This window comes from Phascolarctos cinereus, unplaced genomic scaffold (assembly GCF_003287225.1).
Source record: "Phascolarctos cinereus isolate Bilbo 61053 unplaced genomic scaffold, phaCin_HiC Scaffold_3;HRSCAF=262, whole genome shotgun sequence".
Taxonomy (NCBI): domain Eukaryota; kingdom Metazoa; phylum Chordata; class Mammalia; order Diprotodontia; family Phascolarctidae; genus Phascolarctos; species Phascolarctos cinereus.
The window spans coordinates 119,102,621-119,124,052 of record NW_027555736.1 but is presented as its reverse complement, the minus strand read 5'-3'; the positions used below and the strand labels follow the sequence as shown (position 1 = coordinate 119,124,052).

The 21,432-nt window shown below is 37.9% G+C and overlaps 1 protein-coding gene across 1 annotated transcript in view; it reads left to right on the top strand.

The window, feature by feature from the left end:
- LOC110193322 (WD repeat-containing protein 93) overlaps window positions 1–20,578 on the top strand; it is a 33,373-nt gene extending 12,795 nt beyond the window's left edge. The window contains exons 8-13 of the mRNA XM_078151620.1: window positions 1,599–1,730; window positions 11,433–11,643; window positions 12,009–12,072; window positions 12,568–12,724; window positions 17,039–17,228; window positions 19,829–20,578. Coding sequence (XP_078007746.1) covers window positions 1,599–1,730; window positions 11,433–11,643; window positions 12,009–12,072; window positions 12,568–12,724; window positions 17,039–17,228; window positions 19,829–19,931 — 857 coding nt within the window. The 3' untranslated portion in view covers window positions 19,932–20,578. The remainder of the gene's footprint in view (window positions 1–1,598; window positions 1,731–11,432; window positions 11,644–12,008; window positions 12,073–12,567; window positions 12,725–17,038; window positions 17,229–19,828) is intronic.
- The last annotated feature ends 854 nt before the right edge of the window (window positions 20,579–21,432 follow it).

Sequence of the window (21,432 nt, the reverse complement as noted above, 5' to 3'; positions counted from 1 at the left end):
GTAGAGCATGTTCTAGAAATATGGAATGACTTAGGTTCTGGATCATTGTGAATTAAAAAGCATTTATTAAGGGCCTACTATATATGATAGGCAAGGAGTACAAAAACCAAAGTGAGACAATCAGTTGCCCTAGAGAAGATTGCATTCTAATAGGAGAGGTTTTCAGGGAGGACTAGCACTTCTGGCTGCTGTGAGGGTTTGCTGAGCCCTTTTCAGGGCTGCTCATCCACCTTTGGTGTCCACCTGTCACCCAGCTCTCACTGGTGACTCCAAGAATAGGCAGCATATGCAGCGGCCACACCCTGGTAAAACCATCTCAGCATGCAGACTAAATCAGCTTGAGCATAACTGACAGACCTCAAACCCATTGGTGATTTAGGGATATGTCCACTCAGAGTATATGAAGACTTCCCCTAGCAGAATGGATAGATAAGAACAATTTGTTCCAGTGACCATGAAGGCTGCTGAAGGCAGCATTGTGGGGCACTTAGACCTTGGTTAGACATCAAAGATGCCAAGGTCATCCACTGCATCCCAGGCTATCACCAGTCATTTTGATTTTTTTCTTGCTGCTGGACTTTGATGATTCTGGAAGAGAGACTGAGACTGTACAATTCTGCCTCATGTAAATCAAACTGATATGCAAATAAAGACATCACCCTTGATGTAACTGATCTCCTTCGAAAATGAAGGACAAACAACAACAGCACATGGGGAATTGTGGACAGAGAAGGGAGTGTGGACCTGGGGAGTCACAGGGATTATGAGTCTTGCCATAGGGCAGCTGCTTGTCACCCTTTTCAGGAAAAGTAGGTGGTATTGATTTAATTTTTGGTATTTTCGGAGACAAGGAGTTAGGTGGGGCATTACATTTGTATATCAAGGTAAACAGCAGAATGCCTGAGGAAGGCTCTGGTGGATGATTGGATAGGATGTAAAGCCTCATCTGGGGTAGGGTAGTTAGGGGAATTTTCAGTCATTGACCAATCAGGACAGCTGAGCCCTCAGGCAGAATTCCAAAGCTGAGTAGATTAACCCTCTAGGAAGCTCTTTGGACCTGAGTGGGTCAGTGGCAGGATAGATGGCAGGATGTCAAGTAGGCCCTGGTTTCCTGGTGGATGGCAGGATGAGCTATTTCTTAAAGCTAAGACCACTTAACAAGGTTGATTCACAGAGCCCCGTTCTTCTTGCACCATCTCTTACACTAGCTGGTGGAGATTCTTCTAAAGAAACTCTTCCATTCCCTCCATCTATTCAGAAGGCACAAGTGGTGTGGGCATTGGGCCAAGCCTCCATGGAAGTGACCAAAGAAAAGCAGGGTCATTCTTGAGAGATTGTCAAAGAAAGTGAGCTGTGAAAGATACCCAAACTTTTGATAACTTTATTCTCATCAGATCCCTACTGCCCCCATCACTTGGTATCTACTTTTTCATTATTTCCAGTTAATACTCCTAGTTTGGGACTATGTGTTTGGGTTACCTAGACTCAGAACAAGTTCTAGAATGCTGAATTTTGAAAATTTAACATACAAGGACTGAAAAATGGGAGAAACTGTTGGTAAGGGAGGTCTGAAGTGAATGGAGAATCTCTTCCATTAGACCCTGATCAGAAGCCTGATGGAGTGTGGCCAGCTGCAGCACCAATTACCAAATCAGCCATCAGCCCCTGCACATCTTACCTAGTACTGGCTTGTGAGGATGGAGTAATTACATTGTGGGATAGAGCCCAAGGTGAGTCACCTGATTTCATCCTATTATCTAAGTAAGCAGACTCTTGTTAGGCTCTGAGTGATATTTGCAATGGTGATATGTGAAAATGTCTCAAAATGAAAAGATCTTCTGAGTAGTTTTAAAAATTACAGAAAGCTTCTGCATGCTAGCTCAGATGGAAGGAGACCTTTATTAAGATCACAGGTTTACAGATTTGTAGGTAGAAGGGGGCCCTGAGACCCAGAGAATAAAATGACTTGTCTAAGATGACAGTGCAGGTAGTAAGTAATAGAAACAAAATTGGAACTGAGGTCTTCTGATTCTAAATCCAACCTTCTTTCCACAATATCTGTTTTTTGTTGCTACCATCCTGAGCCATTCAGCAAATATTTATCAAGCACCTATATGGAAGTTCTTTGCTAGCTGCTAGAATACATGTCTTTGACTAATATGGAAATATATTTTGCACAATTGAATGAATAACCCATATCAAATTGCTTGCTGTCTCAGGAAGGAGGGAGAAGAGAGAAAGATAGAGAGAATTTGGAACTCAGAATTTTTTAAATTAATATTAAAAATTGTTTTTACATATATTTGGAAAAATAAAATATTATTTAAAGCAGAATACATGTGTTTAGGGTTGTCTTGATAAAGTAGTGGTCTTACATCATCCCCCCTCATTAGAGAAGTGGGTGACTATGGGAAAGCAATGTCAAATAAGCTTTCAGTCATGATTTTTTATAAATCTTGCTTAACGATTGTCATCTGTTTTAAGGTAATAGCCAATGGATTCAGAAATGATTAGGACATATTAAAAAGGGGCATCAGTATATGAAAGGGAAAGAAGACTCAATTACCATAAAATAGAGTAGTGTTCTCTAATACTTCTGCCATCTTCCAAAGAGTCATTTCCAGTCCCCTTCTACTCCCAAAGATCATATGATGCTTAATCACCCCCATCCTTAACCCCTACTTCCTTTCTTTTATCTTTTTCCTCTTCAACTCTATATCCTATTTCCTATATCCATATCCTATTTCTTCTCTGCCTGCCCTCTGAAATTTTGTTCTCTGAAATTTCTATTCCAAAACTAACAGCCTTTCCTCCATTTTGTATCTTTTCCTCTTACTTCTTCTAATACTCTTCCATCTTCTAATACTCAGAGATCTGTCTTCTACAAGATGATACCGCACTCCTGGCCATCCTCAATAGCACTTCCTTTCATACCTTTCTTCACTCATCATACTGCTTCTGAAGAGAGCATTAGACTATTCCTTCTCAATTTTCCCTTGGATCCCATCACTCAGCAATCTCTCCCCATTTGAAGTTCACCCTATTAAGTTTGGGGCAACAGTGTGGTATGGTGGATAGAGTGATGGACTTGGAGCTAACAAGACCTGAATTCAAATCCTACCACAGATACTTACTGGCTGTTTGACCCAAGACAAGTCACTTTACCCATGTCTGCCTCATTCTTCTAATCTGGAAAATGGAGATAATAGTACCTACTTCATAGGGTTGTTGTGAGGAGGAAATGAAATATGTAAAGCACTTTACAAACCTTATATCACTGTAGCTTAGAATGTGAATGGGATGAATTTACCCATAAAATGAAAACTGAAAGCAGACTTAAAATTTTGAATTCAACAACATGTTGCTTTCAGAAAATACTATAAAAATGAAAGAAATACACAAAGATAAAATAAAGACCAGGAGTACAATTTCTTATGTAAAAAAAGTAAGGGTAGTAATCATAATCTCAGACAAAGTTAAAGCTAAAATAGATTTAATCAAAAGAGAAAATTTGGGCAACTACACTATGTGTCAGCAATATTATTTAATATTGTTTTAGATTATTTAAAGTAACTAGACAGTATAAAATACCTGAGAGTGTGCTTGCCAAAACAGACACAGGAACTATATGAACATGAAAATAAAACACTTTCTATACAAAGTTAGATATAAATAATTGAAGTAATATTTATTGTTCATGGGTAAGTAAAGCCAATATAATTTTAAAAAAATGACAATTTAACCTAGCTAATCTATTTAATGCCATCCAAATTAAATTACTAAAAAATTATCTTCCTGAGTTAGAAAAAATAATAACAAAGTTCATTTGGAAGAACAAAAGGTCAGGAACTTCAAAGAAACCAAAGCAAAAAGATGTAAGGGAAGCAGATTTAGTAATATCAGACCTTATACTATATTATAAGATGAGAGTATTGTTGAAGTGTAATATGGATAATTTTGATTATTTTAAATTAAAATTTTCTTGTATAAATAAAACCTATACAGCCAAGAATAGAAGGAATGCAGAAAATTAGGAAAAATCTTTTATAGACAGTCTCTCAGATAGGATGTGATTGGGTTGGAATATTGGTGTGGTATAGGAAATGATGAACTGGTTGATTTAGAAAAACATGGAAAGATTTGAACTTATAAAGGAAGATGTATCCACCTTCAGAGAAATAAATGATAGGAGGAAATAAGCATAGTATGGCCTTACATATATGTGTATGAATGTATATGTGTACATATAGATATGTTTACGTGTGTGTATGTATACATGTATGTGTATGTTGAGAGAGAGAGAAAGAGAGATCTGTGTATTGTAGCCCCGGGGGGTGGGGGAGAGAACTGGAGGGATAGGGGAGAGGAAGGAGAAAAAAAATTAAGTAAAAAGTGCACAGCAGAAAATAAAACGTTACAAGGAAGCAAAGAAAAGCTGGGCAGCTTGGAAAACAATGTGTAGTATTTATTATATAGGTTTTCTTGAAATGGACATTTGTTGTTTTATATTGAATCCTCTCTTATGTTCTGCTGAGTACATGGCAATGTTTTTTTTCTTTTTTCATTTTGTATTTAAGTTTAAAATAAATTTTAAAATTTTAAAATTATATCACTTATATCACTATGTCAGTGTTAACTGTTAATAAAATTTACCTCTCAATTCAGTTTATGGTGGCTGTTATCAAAGGGCCTCCAAGCTCCTCCTTCTTAAATGTAATTTTATTTTACTTTTTAAAGTGAACAATCATTTATTTTCTCTCTCCCATCCCACCCCTCCAAATGAAAAAAAGAAAAAAAAACCTCTGTAACAAACATGCATGGTTAAACATAACAAATTCCCACATAAACCAGTGTCTCATTCTGAATCATGAGTCTGTCCTCTCTATCAAGAAGCAGGTTTCATGTTTTATCTTTGCCTTTTGGAATTGGTCCACGTTGCATGGATCAGAGTTCTTCTGGCTTTCAAAGTTATTTGTCTTTGCAATGCTGTTATTACTGTATGAATGGTTTTCCTAATTTTGCTCCGTCCATCCTGCATTAGTTCATATGACTCTTTCCAGGTTTCTCTGAAACTGTTCCTTTCAGCACATCTTAAGATACACTAGTATTATTCCATTACAATTCACATCCCATGATTTGTTCCACCATTCTCCAATAGATGTTTACCCCCTTATTTTCTAGGGTTTTTTTGTCACTATAAAAAAAGCTCCTATAAATGCTTTTGTATGTTTGAGTCCTTTTCCTCTCTCTTTGGGGTATATACCTAGTATTGGTATTACTGGGTAAAAGAGTATGCACAGTTTAGTCATTTTTTGAGTGCTTAGTTCCCAACTGCTTTCCAGAATGCTTGGATTAATGCATAGCTCCACGAAAGTACATTAATGTGCCTGTTTTCTCACAGCCCCTCTAACATTTGTCATTTTCCCTTTTTGTCAACTTTTCCATTCTGTTGAGTATGAGGTGAAATCTTAGAGTTGCTTTAATTTACATTTCTCTAATTATTAGTTATTTGAAACATTTTTTCATATACTTGGTTGTTGATAGCTTGGATTTCTGCCTTTGAAAATTATCATATGTTAGTTGAGGAACAGTCTCCATTCTTTTTTTTTTTTTTGGTAATTGGAGTTAAGTGACTTGCCCAAGATCACACAGCTAGTAAGTGTCAAGTGTTTAATCTGAGGCGGATTTGAACTCAGGTCCTCCTGACTTCAGGGCCGATGCTCGATTCACTGTGCCACCTAGCTGCCCCAACAGTCTCTATTCTCAAGGAGTTCAGTACCTGACTCACTGTCTTCCTCCCTCCCAATTCCTACCTTTATACTAGAAGATGTCAACATACAGGTTGATGCACCTTCAAACATCTTAACCTCTCAGTTCCTTAATCTCTTCCTATGCCATACATCGAGATAACCATAGCCTAGACCTCATCATCACCCATAGATGTTCTACTCCTGTGATTAAAAATCTTGATATTAGGGGCAGCTAGGTGGCACAGTGGATAGAGCACTGGCCTTGAAGTCAGGAGGACCTGAGTTCAAATCAGGCCTCAGACCAAACACTTGACACTTACTAGCTGTGTGACCCTGGGCAAGTCACTTAACCCCAATTGCCTCACCAAAAAGCAAAAAAGTAAACAAATAAAGACTTAGGAACTCTGATCAGGGTAATGAGTGACTGAGATTCCAGAGGACTAATGATAAAAAAAAATGCCACCCACCTCCTAATAGCAAGACAGAGTACAGAGTGAGACACAAATATACACATACACATAAGCACATCTATATTGGATATGGCTTAATTATACATGTTTATAATAGAAATTTTGTTTTTCTTTTTTTTTTTCTCAAGACGGTGGGGGGAGTAGAAAGGGAGACAGCAGATTTTTTCTTTTTGAAAAAAATTTAAAAAGTTATTTTTCATAAGTACAGGTCTGTCCATTGTCATTTTCTTATTCAATAAATTGCAGTGGTTCCCTGTTGCCTCTATAAAATATAAACTCCTTTGTTTGCCATTTAAAATTCTTCAGAACCTACTTCCAACCTAACTTACCAGCCCCATTATACATTAATCCCCTTCCCGCATGCTATGGTCTAATCAAACCTGCCTTGCTATTCCTCATGCATGCCATTCCATATCCCACCTCAGTGCCTTTGTATAACCTGTCTTCACCCATGCCTGGAATGCTTTTCTTCCTCATAGAATCCCTTACAGCTAGGTCCCCATTAGTGTGAATGAATCCCATGAAGTCATAGCATTATTTGAACTCACACTATTCACAGTCATGATCATATGTAAAATATGGCAATTGATTCTAGCCCAATGGAAATATACAATGAAGGTTTAAAAAATAAGTTTATCTATTAATGTAATGTAATAGTGAAAGATAAGAAAATATGTATTTCTGATTCAAATTTATAGCAAAGTAATGAGTCTATAGAAAGCAAAATTATTACTATTTTTTTACTTACTGAATATTGTACTTAAAGATAAGCCTGCACAGACAATATGATACAAATATCATTATAGTGAAAATATCAAAATTCATTTAAAATATTTAGCTGCATAGAATGAACTGTTTTCTTTTTCTTTAAATCTTCAAACATGCATTGATGGGTACTGAGAGGTTTATCCACTTTTCAAAGAATTTGCATGCCAACGTTTTCACGAAATGAACCAAGTGTAGATGGGTGACCTGAGGATAGAGGGGTTGGCCATATTATGGTCTGGAGACTAAGTCTTGCCTCAGCTCCTTTTTTTTGTATGCTCCCAGCTAAGAATGGTTTTTACATTTTAAGATATAGTAAAACTTCACTTTAAAATGCAAAAACCATTCTTTACTTGCTAGATGTAGGAAAGCAGAGGTCAGGCCAGATTTGGCCTTCAGGTCATGCATAATTTGCTGATCCCTGACATAGAGCATTTTCTAAAATCAGTAATGTTTTAAGTGCCACATTGTTATCCTTGGAATGTTCTTCAACAGCTATGGTAAAATAACTTGAAAACCAGTCTGTGAAAACATTAGTCACCCAGTTTTCTTATTTGACCACCAAAGAACTTAGAAGCAATGGATGGTTGTAGCCTCACCTCTCTGAGCAAGAGGATTTGGAAACTAATAAGCATCAGCTTTAATATATAATTCCCTTCAGTATTAGCTCTGAAAACAATGGTCAGATGATCCTTGGACATTAAATTCAGGTTGAGTTTTTTCTTTCTTGGAAACGTAAGCTCTGGAAGGCCTCCTTTTCAGAATAAGTTCATCTCATCCACATTAAAAATGTGTTAGTCATGCGTCTGCTTTCTTTGATTATTTTCTTTAAAACATCAGGATATTTAGCTGTCACATCCTCGTCTGCACTAGCCATTTCTCCAGTAATTTTAACATTATGCCAATGAATTCAGTTTTTAATGTACCAACTACCACTTGCAGTAAAAATTTCTTCACTATGTACTTTTCATTTTATTTCACCGCCTATAATGTAAAACTTGAATACTCAACGCTGTGAAGCTTTTGTTTGAGTAGATGTGCTCTGCTAAGAAGGAATAAGTTTTTTAAAAAATTGTGATCTTCAAACCATCTAGCAAAAAGATACCACATTTCCATCATTATTAGTCAGTCGGTCCCTAAACATTTATTAAGTACCTACTATGTGTCAGTCACTGTGCTAAACACTGGAGATACAAAGAAAGGCAAGACACAGGCCTTGCTGTCAGGGAGTTCACAGTCTAATGATGGAGACAGCATGCAACCAATTATGTACAAACCACCTATAAATGGGCTAAATTGGAAATAATCAACAGTGGTAAGGCACTAAAATTAAGGGGGATTGAAAAAAGCTTCCTGTAGAAAGTGAGATTTCAGCTGGGATCTGAAGCCCAGGGAAGTCAGGAGGTAGAGATAAGGAGGGAGAGAATTCCAGGAGTAATGCACAGCCTGTAAAAATGCATGAAATTGGGAGATGGAGTTTCTTATTTGAGGACAGCTAGGAGGCCTGTTTCACTGGATCTCAGAGTACAGTGAAGGCAGTTAAGTGTAGGAAGACTGGGAAGGTGGGAGAGGGCCAAGTTATGAAGAACTTTGAACACCAGGCAGAAGATTTTATAACCTGGAAATGATAGGGAGTTTATTGAATAGGGAGGAGTGACATGGTCAAACCTTCTTTGCTTTAGGAAGATGGCTTTACCAGTTTTGTGAAGGATGGATTAGAATGGGGAAAGAATATTAACACTACTCTTCCTTATCGTTGTTTGCAAACCAAAAAAAAATGGATGTAACTTTTCCTTTTTCTCACCTGCATGTTTTATAATATTCTGTACCATAGATTTAGGCATTCTGCCATATCAGTCTATTTTAGAGTTATTATAACCATACTTATGCCATTCAATAATGTCAGGTTTTTTTTGTTCTAATGTAATAACAACCCTCTCCTTTTTTTGTACTGGCAATGTTTCCATCCGGAGTATTTTTGGTTTTTTGCCCATTTTGTTAAGGGTTCTTTTTTAAAAAATTCATACAAGTCTTAGTACTATGGTGCACAGCATGTCACACTCACACATGATGAAAGACACGTGTATACAGAAGATATGTTGGCATGTTAAAACCTCAACTAGTTTGCAGGTATCTCATTAATTGAATTTTGGGTCATATTACATGCTACCTGGTTTCATTTTGTAATTCACACTAAATCAAATTTCGAATTATTTTTTAATTTATTTTGATTCATCAACAATCACTTCCATAAGCTTTTGAGTTTTAAATTTTTCTCTCCCTCCCTCCCCAAGACATCATGCAATCTGATATAGGCTATACATACACATTCCTATTAAACATATTTTCACATTAGTGACGTTGTAAGGAAGAATTAGAACCTATAGGAGGAACCACCAGAAAGAGGAAACAAAACACAACAGAAGAAAAAAATAGCAAATAGTATGCTTGATCTGCATTCAAACTCCATAGTTCTTTCTTTGGATGTGGACAGCATTTTCCATCCTGAGGCCTCTGGAGATGGCTTAGATCCTTGTAATGCTGAGAAGGGTTCAGTTTAACAATATTAGTCATCGCATAATGTGGCTGTTATTGTGTACAAAGTCCTCTTGGTTCTGCTCACTTCAACTCAGCATCAGTCCATACAAGTCTTTCCAGGTTTTTCTGAAGTCTGCCTGCTCATCATTTCTTATAGCACAATAGTTTTCCATTACATTCATATACCACAGTTTGTTCAGCCATTCCCCAATTGATGGGCGTCCCCTCAGTTTCCAATTCTTTGCCACCATATAAAGAGCTGCTATAAATATTTTTGTACATTGGGTCCTTTTCCCATTTGTATGGTCTCTCTGGGATACAGCCCTAGAAATGCTATTACAGGGTCAAAATTTTATAGCTCTTTGGGCAAAGTTCCAAATTGCTCTCCAAAATGGTTGGATCAGTTCACAACTCCACCAACGATGCATTAGTGTTCCAATTTTCCCACATCTTCTCCAACATTTATCATTTTCCTGTTTTGTCATGTTAGCCAATCTGGTAGGTGTGATATGGTACCTCAGAGTTGTTTTGATTCGCATTTCTCTAATCAATAGTGATTTAGAGCATTTTTTCATATGACTATAGATAGCTTTAATTTCTTCATCTGAGAACTGTGTATTCATATCCTTTGATCATTTATTGATTGGGGAATGAAAAATTTCAAATTATTAAAACTTGCATTAATTAGGACCTATCTATATTTCCTTCAAGACTTAGTTCAAGCATTGCCTTCTTCTACATCAGAGGTTCCCAAATTTATTTAACCTACTGCCCCCTTTTCAAAAGAATAATTATTCAGCAGCCCCCCTCCCAGAAATCTACTTTTCTTCAACCCTTTAATGATTTTTTTTAAAAATTGCATCATTTCAAAAAATATATAAAATTTTCTTTTTAAAAATAATGCATCTTAAATTTAATCATTTGTTGAAAATTTGTGGGCTTTTTCCTGCGTTGAAATTTTGATGATACAATATTGCATCATGTAATTGTATAATATCATAGTATATTGTAAACAAGTCATTATACACACATGCTAGACTTTCTGACAATGTGCAACCTGTTGGCAGAGTAGACCACTGATTGGTAATAACTTGCATTTTGTGTGTTTATTTGGAAAATAATTAAATCACTATGACTTTAACTCTGTTGCACAACAGATGAAACATGTGTGAATGGTTTTTCAAATTTTTCTTATCTTCTCTTCTTTCCTTATACTTCTACCGCCCCCTTATTTTCATTTAACCTCCCTAAATTGCACCAGAGGTTACTACTGCCCCCCGGATCGTTCCAGCATGGTATTGCCCACTTTGAGAACCTCTGTTTTACATGAAGCTTATCCTGATTCTCCCAATTGCTAGTTCTTTCCTGCCCTAAGTTACCTTTTTAAAAAAATTTGTATTCTGTATATCCTTATAGATGTACATGTTTTCTCCCTTGGTAGAATACAAACTCCTTAAGAGCAGGAATGGTTTCATTTTTGTCTGTAGTGTGTGGTTCAGCACCTGACACATAGGAGGTACTTAATAAATTCTTATTTACTGATTGATTGATGAAGGAGGTTGCTCTTTATTCTATCAGCACCACCCCTTCTTTAGTCCTAATAGCTCTCTTAAGATTGGTTATGCATGTTTCTTTCCTACCTAATCTACCCTGACTTGCCTGTAGGCATGCCTCTCATATCTTTGGCTCACATTACATGCGACCTGATGTCATTTTATAATTCACACTAAATCAAAATTCACATTATTTAATCTTACATTAATCAGGACCTATCTGCATACTTCCTTCAAGATTTAACTCAACCACTGCCTTCTACATGAAACTTATCCTGGTTCTCTTATGGAGAAAAAATCTTCCGCCTCTATGCAAACTCTTTTTTAACCAGGCTGTGGGCATTTGCTTTTCCTAGGATTCCTACTTGCTGTGGTCTCCCTCCCCGAAGGGTGTTTATGCAAAAGTCTTCACTTCATGATAAATTGTGAAAACCCCAAGGAATACCCATTCCCACAGTTCGTGGCCACCTCCAAAGTGCAGGTTCTGGTGTTGTGCACCGATGGGTCTCTTCACCTGGTAAAATCAGAAAGATCCAAGGAACCCAGCATCAGTGTGATTGTGGAGAGGTTAGTAATCTAAACAAAATTCATTGTGTATTCTGAGGATTTGGAGAAACATGACAAGCATTTTTGTTTTTTACTGTTTGCCTGAAAAACAGCAGCTCTACAACGTAATATCTCTTACACTGTATTACACCTCATTTTTAATAAGGAGATGAGTGGAAATGGAGTGACCCTCTCAGACCAGTATGCAAGTACTTTCTTTCATAGAGGTGTGTACAATGACAAGCACCCTTTCGGGCACATGGCATCTTGTAACTGACTAAAGAAGATGCCTGCAAATCTCTGCTTTTGAATTCCAGGGTTCTTGTAATTATCATTGCTCTTTAGTGAGCATCTCAGGATCCTCCATATTTTCTTCTTGTTCATAGGTCTGTGAAGCATCCAAATGAAACTATTTGTGCTGTGGCTCCCATCTCATCCTTACCTTCTGTGGTAAGTAAGTCACTTTCGATCTTTAAATTTGGTGAAAACCCAAAATAAGCAGGGACGATAGGACGATAGAGCTCATCCTCTTGGAGGACTTGGAGCTTCTGTAAAACACTGATGGATTAATTTAGTCCTAGTCCTGTGGCAGCGGTAGGATGTAGATGATTACTAGCTCAACGCTGGGGCCTGAAATCATGGTCCCTTTTGTTATTAACAAATATGATGAGTTAACAAGTAATATTCCAGCAAACAAACTCTTTATCGGACTGTTTTCTGTTTCTCTTGTTTTAATTTAAAGCTCTTATTGGTTCTAGGCACTGGGTGAGTAGTAGCAATACAGACTTCTCTTTGGGAATGTTATCCAATGTAATCCATCATTCTAACCTAGGATTCCCAATCATTTTCTACCCACAGTCCCCAGCGATCTTTCTGTGAGTGAGGAATATTGGCAATGTAATCCACAATCCTTGTAATAACTTCAAGGTCTGTTTGCTTCCCCAGGTACTGCTCTTTATTTGGGATGGATCAGTGTATCTGATGGATGTGACCAAGTCACAGATCATCTGTGAATTGGGTCCCCCTCCCTCTTATCATTTGGGAAACCCCTGGCAGCCCGTGTTTACCCTGTCTCCAGAAGGCCAGCATGTGCTTATCCGGGGTAAGAAGGAGAAATTCTTTGCTGCAGCCCTAGTTCAAGGATAGGGGCAGGGGGGTAGCTTGAAAACACAGGAAATGTGGACATGTTGTCCCTCTTTTCAGCTTGTAGGTCCTTTCACAAAGTACACATTGTGGAGGTGTGACTAAATGTTCTGAAGGCCTCTGCTACTTTTAACAATCACTGAATCACAGGATGTCATAGCTGGAAAGGACCATCGAGGCAGTCTAGTCCAAAGCCTGTCTGGCTAAGAATCCCTTCTGTAGCATACTCCACAAGCAGACATCTAGCCTCTGCTTGAAGACTTTCAGTGAGGAGAATACTGTAATGCATGTGTGAGCGTTCCCTCCAGGAGTGCAGAGCATAAGCCACCCATGCCTGCTGGTCCAGGGCTGCTCTTGTCCATCTCTTCTCTTGAGCGAACGGTCACCTGTTATCCCTGGGTGTTGCCACTTGGCTAGCCCATCTCTTCTTCTGTTCATAGAATTCCTTGATGACATCTTTTACTCCCGTTCTTTGAAATTCCTCATTGGTGATTTGTTCCAACCGCTCACACCTGCACCATTATGCTCAGTGTGACCATTTCTTCAGACACTATGTTCCCATGTCTTCTATCTATGTCTTTCAAAAACTTGACTTGGATGTTGAATTCCCGTAGGAGAAGCAGTGATTTCTTTAGATAGTACTCTTTTCCTCCTAATCAGAATAATTTCTACTTCTTGAGTATTTCAAAATTTCATTCTTGAAAGAGCTTCCTATCTCTCTTCGGCCCACTTCCCATGTAAAATATGAACCCATCAAGTCCCACTTGTCATTTATCTGACCCTTTTGAAATCTGCAGACACAAAATCTAAGGGGCATGACAGCCTCTGATTGGCTTTTTTCTCCTTCTCTGCCATGAATTTTATCTTGGCATAGTTATTGCCAGTTCACCAAAATGACAGGATTATTGATTTAGAGGTAGAAGAGACCTCAGAGACCACTGAATCCAAATCCTTTATTTTACAGGTGAGGAAATTGAGGATCAAAGAGATTGTGTGGCTTGCCCAGGGCCACACACCCAGTAGGTGTTTGAGGTAGGATTTGAACCTAGGTCTTCCTAAGTCCAAGTCCTGTGACCTACCCCTACACCAAGATGTTAGTCAGAATCTGATTCAGACTACTGGGTTTTTTCATCACTTCCTCCACCTTTTAAAGAATGAAATTATCACCAAGGCAAGGCACAAATGGATCAGTATCTTTGCTTTTGACAGAGACAGTAAGCTCCAGCAGAAATCCAAATAGTTGCAGTCCTCTATCACTAAAATATTCTGTTTCTATACCGAGTTTATAATGTTTGTTACACTCACATCTGATTCCTCCTTCTAAGTGGCTTGTTGTATAATCCCATAACCAAATCATTTCTCTTTTTTCCCTCCATCTGGTCTCTCCCAAATACTCACTACCATATGTTCCCCCATGAATTCCTGGATTTTTTCTTCATGTGAATCTATCTTTTTAATAAATATATTGTTTGTTTATATATATATACATATATATATATAATTCTTCCCTAACATACCTCCCTTTTATCTGTTTTGTATATTTTGATTTGATTTGATTGATTGATTTGATTTGATTGATTTGATATACCCTTCCAGAGACATAGTCCCATCATGAGTCCCATTTCATCTCGATTAATTTTGTCTTGTTGCGTCAGGATCATGGGTACTCTTGGTTCATTGCCCACACTCTGTGCATTTGTGTATAAGCCCCTGCATTAGAGGGGTTTCATTACTGCCTCTCTTCTTAGATAGTATCTTCTGTGAGTTGCTGTTTTTCTCTTCTGCTCTTCCTCTTTTGTTGACCTGCTGCTCCGTACAGAATCAATTGTGTTAGATTGAGATGGACAGTTTTATTCCTTTCCATCCCTTTTCAGTTTAAAGCCCTCTTTATTAAATTATAAATAATCTAATTCAAAAGCCCTTGTAAGGTGCACTCCACCTCTAGTTAAAAACACATCATTCCCATAGTTTAAAGCTATGGTTCAGAGATCCAAATTTCCTCAGTCACCATCTTCTTAGCCAGATATACATTGGCTAAATTCATATTTCCCTTAAGCCCCTATCTTTAATCAGGAATGATGAAGAAAATGCTACCTATGCTCCTAAGATCTTCATTTTTCCCCCTTGGGATTCAATAGTCCTTAGTTTGGTTGTTGGGTTCCTTCATGAATCACCAGAAGTGTGAGTACTGGTTGTCAAGTGTGACAGGCCTCAGGAGGTGCTCTATCAGTGTACCAGATACATGCCCCAGGAAGACTCCTGACCTTTAGTGTTTATGTTAGGCAGAAAAATAACTAACTCAGGGTGCTTTAACAGAAAATTACCAACTACCCCTCTTTGTCTATTCTTCATTCATTCTTCATGGTGTCACCTGTGAGTCAACATCATGATTCCTTGGTGAAAAAGAGGCTCCAGTTCAGTGCTTTGCAAATCTACAAGCGCTATGCAAATGTGATCTACTATTATTTTTATTATTATCTTTTACATAACTTAAATGTTTGGTGGTCCTTCTTCACTTCTTTGTCTGTGTCATGTTCTATAACTCTTCTGTGTCTCAGCAGATAATATTTCCTCCCCTCCTTTACCTACCCCCAACCTCTTCACATCCTTTTTCTTTGCTTCCTCTTTGAAATACCTCTGTTCCTTCTCCTTGATAACCTGTGGAAAGAGATGTGTATCTTTAATCCTTTCACTTTCTTCTTGAAGATGGAGACCAGCTTGAACTCTGTGCTACACAAGTAGGTGTTAATTAATACTGGCAGAAACAACCTTTCTGTTATGTATTGCTTGAAGTAAATTCCACTGTCCTTTATTCTCCTTCAGGTAGCTCTTTGGCTAGTCCTTGTGACTAACTGTTGTGGCAAACTCCTTATTTGTAAGATTGAAATCTAATGCCTACCACAGTTCCAAAAGACTCGTGATAGAAAATGCTATTCACTTGCAGATAGAAAATCGATGGGCTCAGAGTACAGATGGAAGCTTTTTTCTTTCTTTTTCTTTTTTAACTTTTTTTGGTTTTGTTTTTTGTTGTTGTTGTTCAGTCACTTCAGTCGTGTCTGATTCTTCATGACTGATTTTGGGGTTTTCTTGGCAAAGATCCTGGAGTGGTTTGCCATTTCCTTCTCCAGCTCGTTTAACGATGAGGAAACTGAGGGAAACAGGGTTAAGTGACTCGTTCAGGGTTATGCAGCTAGTAAGTGTCTGAGGCCAAATTTGAACTCATGAAGATGAGTCTTCCTGACGCCAGGCCTGGTACTCTATCCTAGCTGCCCTTTCTTTTTTTATTTTGGCTAATATGGACATTTGTTTTACATAACTTCAAAATTTATAGTGAGTTTTTTATTTCTTGCCTTATCAATGGGTAGAGGAAGGATATAGGGATGGAGAAAATCTGAAACTGAAAATAAAATAAAATGGGGTAAGAATTAAAAAATAAAAAAGAAATCTGAGATGTGCCTAGTTTATTTCACTTCCAGATAACTCCAGATAACTCAGACACTAGGATTTCTGTCTCTGTGAGGAAGGGGCAAAAAAAAGCTTAATTCACTTAGCCAACTGGAGACAAGATACATGCACACAAGACACAAGGAAACAATGCATAAGAACCCAAGACAATCCAGTTATTTAATAATATTTACCCACCCTGTGTCACCTTGATGTTGATCTTCAAGTAGATCTCTGGTCACTAGGCTCTCTCCTAACTTCTTTCCTGAAGAATGACATTTTTAAAATCTTGGGATTACCACACACCATCTTTTCTTTCTTTCTTTCTCTCTCTCTCTCTCTCTCTCTCTCTCTCTCTCTCTCTCTCTCTCTCTCTCTCTCTCTCTCTCTTTCTTCCCTTCTTTCTTTCTTTCTTTCTTTCTTTCTTTCTTTCTTTCTTTCTTTCTTTCTTTCTTTCTTTCTTTCTTTCTTTCTTTCTTTCTGAGTTAAGTGACTTGCCCAGGGTCACACAGCTAGAAACTATCTGACATCACCTTTGAACTAAGGTCCTCCTGACTCCAGGGCTCTATACACTATGCCACTTAGCTTCCCACAGCAACTTTTTCTAAGTCATTCTATTCTGCATAAACCAGGCATGCAAAGTCAGGAAACACAGTTAACTACACTGTGACAAACAGAATTAAAAGGTCACATAAAAGAAATAGAGCCACCTCTAAAAAAGGGACCATCCATCCTGTTAGTGTCCCAACTAAGTATCCTTCATTGCAGAGACTTCGTAGTATATCTTAAGAGACGGTGGTGTTACTTTTTTCTCTTTTCTTTTTTTCAGGAGACAAAAAAGATAATACTAACTATCTGAGGAATAACTACAGCATTTTCATTTTTAAATTTGATTCCTACCAACTAATAAAGACTTTTTTATCTGAAGATAAATCTTCTCACCCTGGTTCATCAGAAATTAGCAGCTTTACCCAGCAATTGCCTTTGGATAAGAGATGTGAAATTCTCCTTCAAAACCGGTAAATAATTCCAGTTAGATAGTTCTATCTCACCATACCAATAGCCTGGACCTTCTCAGTATTTAGAAAAATGAGGGTTTGTATAAAGCATTCTCAGCATATCACTAGTTCCTTCCAGGACCCTGCTATATGCTCTTATTCTCATATCTTGTGTAGGTTAGTGAAAATAGGGTATTAAGCTTAGGGCAGTATAAAGGACTTTTTTTTTCCCTCTCGTCTCTTATTTTCTCTCATAATTAATCTTTTGAATGTACTTTGAGGGAACTATGCATTTTTAAAGAGAATGATCCCAGAGCTCTTTATTAATCATTTTGAGAAAATGAGCATCTTTAGTTTTGCTGACATTTTCCTCAAAATCAGATACAACTCTGCAGTCTTCATAATTGGTATATTAACTATAGTCTACCTATTAGAGACGTCCTTGATTTTTCACAGAATCAAAAGGATGGATCTTTGAGAGTCAGTAAGACCTGGGTTTAAATCCTGCTTCTATCTTACTAGCCATGTGGCCCAGAGCAAGTCAAATGGCCTCTCTGAGACTCATAAGAGTTTCTTCATCTGCAAAATGAGGGTGAAGGACTAAATGGCCTCAGAGGTCCCTTTTAGCTCCAAATCTATGATCCTTTGATCTATTTCAAAATGCTTCCAAACAGACTGACTAATCAATCATAGAAAAATGAGAACTTTACTATTTTTTTTAAATCTCTAAAGAAAAATATTTTATAACCTATTCCAGGAACTTCATTAAAAAAGTTGTTTCCATTATCTAAGCCAGGAATCCTTAACCTTGGCTCTGTTTTTTTTTAATTATTTGATAATTGTATTTCAACATAAATTGGTTTCCTGTGAAATCTTATGTATTTTATTTTATGCACTGAAAAACATTCTGAGAAAAAGGTCCATAGGCTCTACCAGACTGGAGCACTCTGGGTCCCCTAGAATCCCCATAAAAGCTGCTGTTACTGTAAAGCCTCATAGGTCCCTTTGAAATAGCCCCCATTAGCCACTCTTCTAAGAGCACCATCATCATGGCTGAAACTTGAGACAGAAAAAAATGAAGACTTTATTTCAACCTGGCATGTCAAGTTTATTCAGGACCCACTATTTGTATAGTTCAGCTATGTACTAGGTTAAACAGATTTCTGAGGTCTGGCCTCAAACACTTTCTAGCTGTGTGTCTCAGGGCAAGTCACTTAACCTCTATTTTCCTTAGTTTCCTCAACTGTAAAATGGGAATAATTATAGCACCCCTCCCCCCTTCCCACTTCCAGGGGTTCAAGACATGAAAAAAGGTTAAGAACCTCTGTTCTAAGCTACCAACATATTTGTCAGCTAATTGATCACATTGCCATAATGACTCTGCACAGATTTCTGTCCCTAATTGACTCTTGCCCATGAGTCCAGTCATTAATACAGAACTTCTCAATGTAGCCAGTAGATGGTGCCATGAAACCTCCACGTATCTCATTTTATTTCACACGTGGAGGTTGTGGTTTCAGGACCACTAGAGCTGGGAGGGACTTTTAGAGACCAGCTCCCCCAACCCTCTTGTTGTTGAGATGAGAAACCTGAGACCCAGAGAACTGAATGAAATCCCTAGGCACAAAATGGAGAGCTGGATCCAGATGGCACTTTCTGCCGTCTGGTCACAAGCTTGCCCTGTCCGTCTCAGTGTCTTCAGTGGGTCTTGCTGATTTAAGAATACATTTTTCTGCAGGAACAAAATTACAAGTAATTAGGTTCCTGAATGAGAGGCTGCAGGGTATATTTCTATAGTGTCTACAATGTGGCAGGCACTATGCTGTTTTGTTTTTTTTTCAAATATCTCATGACCTTTACAACAACCCTGAGAAATAGGTGCTATAATTACTTCTGTTTTATAATTGAGGAAGCTGAGGCAAACCGAAGTTAAGTGACTTGCCCAGGTTCACACAGCTAGTAAGTATCTGAGACCAGACTTCTATTTAGCCACATAGCTGAACTATACAAACAGTAGGTCCTGAGTAAACTTGATATGTTGGGAATCTAGTCTTTCCCTTTTCCTATCTCAAATTTCGTGTGTGATCATGGTGCTCTTGGGCTTAGAAGAACTGCTAATGGAGGCTATTTCAAAGGGGCTGTGAAGCTTTACAGTAACGACAACTTCTATGGAAATCCTGGGGACTCTTGGAAGCTTTGCAGGTACTGCTTTGGAATACGTAATACGTTGGTTGGCCAGATCGTAACTTTACTAGGCCATCTGAGGCACTGGCCTGTTTGAAGATACCCAGATCCCAGTGGAAAGCTGTTAGACACCTCACGCAGTTATTTACATATTTACGTGCCCCGTAACTGTTTCTTCTGTTGTCTTTAGTACAGAATCCCCGCAAAAGGCCCTTCTGATTGGGGTACAGGGGATGCCCTGACAGTGGGTCTTTCAGTGCCAGCTGAGGAAATGAGGCCCTCCATAAAGTAAAGTTTGTGGGGAAGGGACATGAATCCTATCTTTCTTGAGATATTCACTTATTAGCCCAAGCTCTGATCCACATAAAACCCCAGGGACCTAATGAACAATAAATTTAAGAAATTGCCTCATACTTCCATGGTTATGTTGTTGGCAGACTTAAGAAATCTGGCAAAACCCAGCACAGTGCACCAGAGTATTTGCCTCAACTACAGAAAAGTTCCTTATTTCTGGAGAAAGAATGCCACAAAAAGCTATGATCATCTGCTCTTCAGGGTCCTATGAGAAAGGTACTACAGTTCTCCAGCTCTTAGTAGATATCACCTGGACTGGTATTTGTTGGGGTTTTTTGTTTGTTTGTTTGTTTGTTTTTATACTTGTACCCATCCATTCCCAAACAGTTGATGACTTTAGCACTGTTCAGTACTGAAGGACTATGATTTCAAAAGGCTAACCCTTTATTTAGCATGGTACTCTGGAGATAAGGAACATTTTTCCCCAAAATTAGCTTTAGGACATCAGTGTGATACAATAACTAGAAGTAACTAGAGTGAAAAGACTACTTGGCAGGGGTGGGGGGCTCCAACTGGTAGGTTTTTCCTCTTACACTTGTACAGATTGGATTGAAAATCAGCTCAGTCATCTAAATAAAGAGCGATTTATTTTCTGGTCACCAAATGTCGTTTGGTTTGTAACCTCTTATCCCAAATACAGAACTCTGTGGAAGTATAGTTATATTTTTTTCACAATAGTAATTAAAAATCCTCAGTTCATTAATTGTCAGCAGGAAAATTGTCTAGTTGGATTTGGTTCTTGTTTGGATTGGAGAGAAGATAAATCAGTAGCTAGGCCAAGACATCAATCCACTGTACAGTGCTTCAGACAAATAAGCCAACATAAATGCTGTATATCAGTAGAAAAGATATTAAAACAAGAAAGAGAACATCATTCAAAAGAATGAAAAAATAGAAGAAAATGTGAAATATCTCATTGGAAAAACAAATGACCTGGAAAATGGATTGAGGAGAGATAATTTAAGAATTATTGTGCTACCTGGAAGCCATGATCAAAAAAGGAGCCTAGATATCATCTTTCAAGAAATTATCAAGGAAAACTTCCCTGATATTCTAGAACCAGAGGTTAAAACAGAAATGGAAATAATCCATCAATTACCTCCTCAAAGGGATCCCAAATTGAAAATTCCCAGGAATATAGCCAAATTCCAGAGCTCCCCAGATCAAGGTTAAATATTGTAAGTAGCCAGAAGGAAACAATTTAAATATTATGGAGCCACAATCAAGATAACACAAGATTCAGCAGCTTCTAGATTAAAGGATCAGAGGGCTTGGAATATGATATTCTGGAAGGCAAAGGAACTAGAATTACGACCAAGAATCACCTACCCAGCAAAACTGAGTATAATTCTTCAGGGGGAAAAAATAGATATTCAATGAAATAGAAAACTTTCAAGCATTCCTCATGAAAAGACCAGAACTGAATAGGTCACATACTGATGAGGAAGACAATATATATAGAGGTTTCAGCTGTAAGATAGAAAGGTCCCACAGTTTTTGAGGTGTAGCAGTAAAGCAGGTAGTAATGCCTCTTCCTTAATGTCATTTCTACTGATAAAATCATATCAGTTTCTAATGTTGAACCACTTGACAGTGCCAAGGACCTTGGTATCAAGAGCTGTCTTTTCTGGATCTTCCATAGATGCGACTATCTCACTTACAAAAGCAATTGATAGGCTGAATTTCC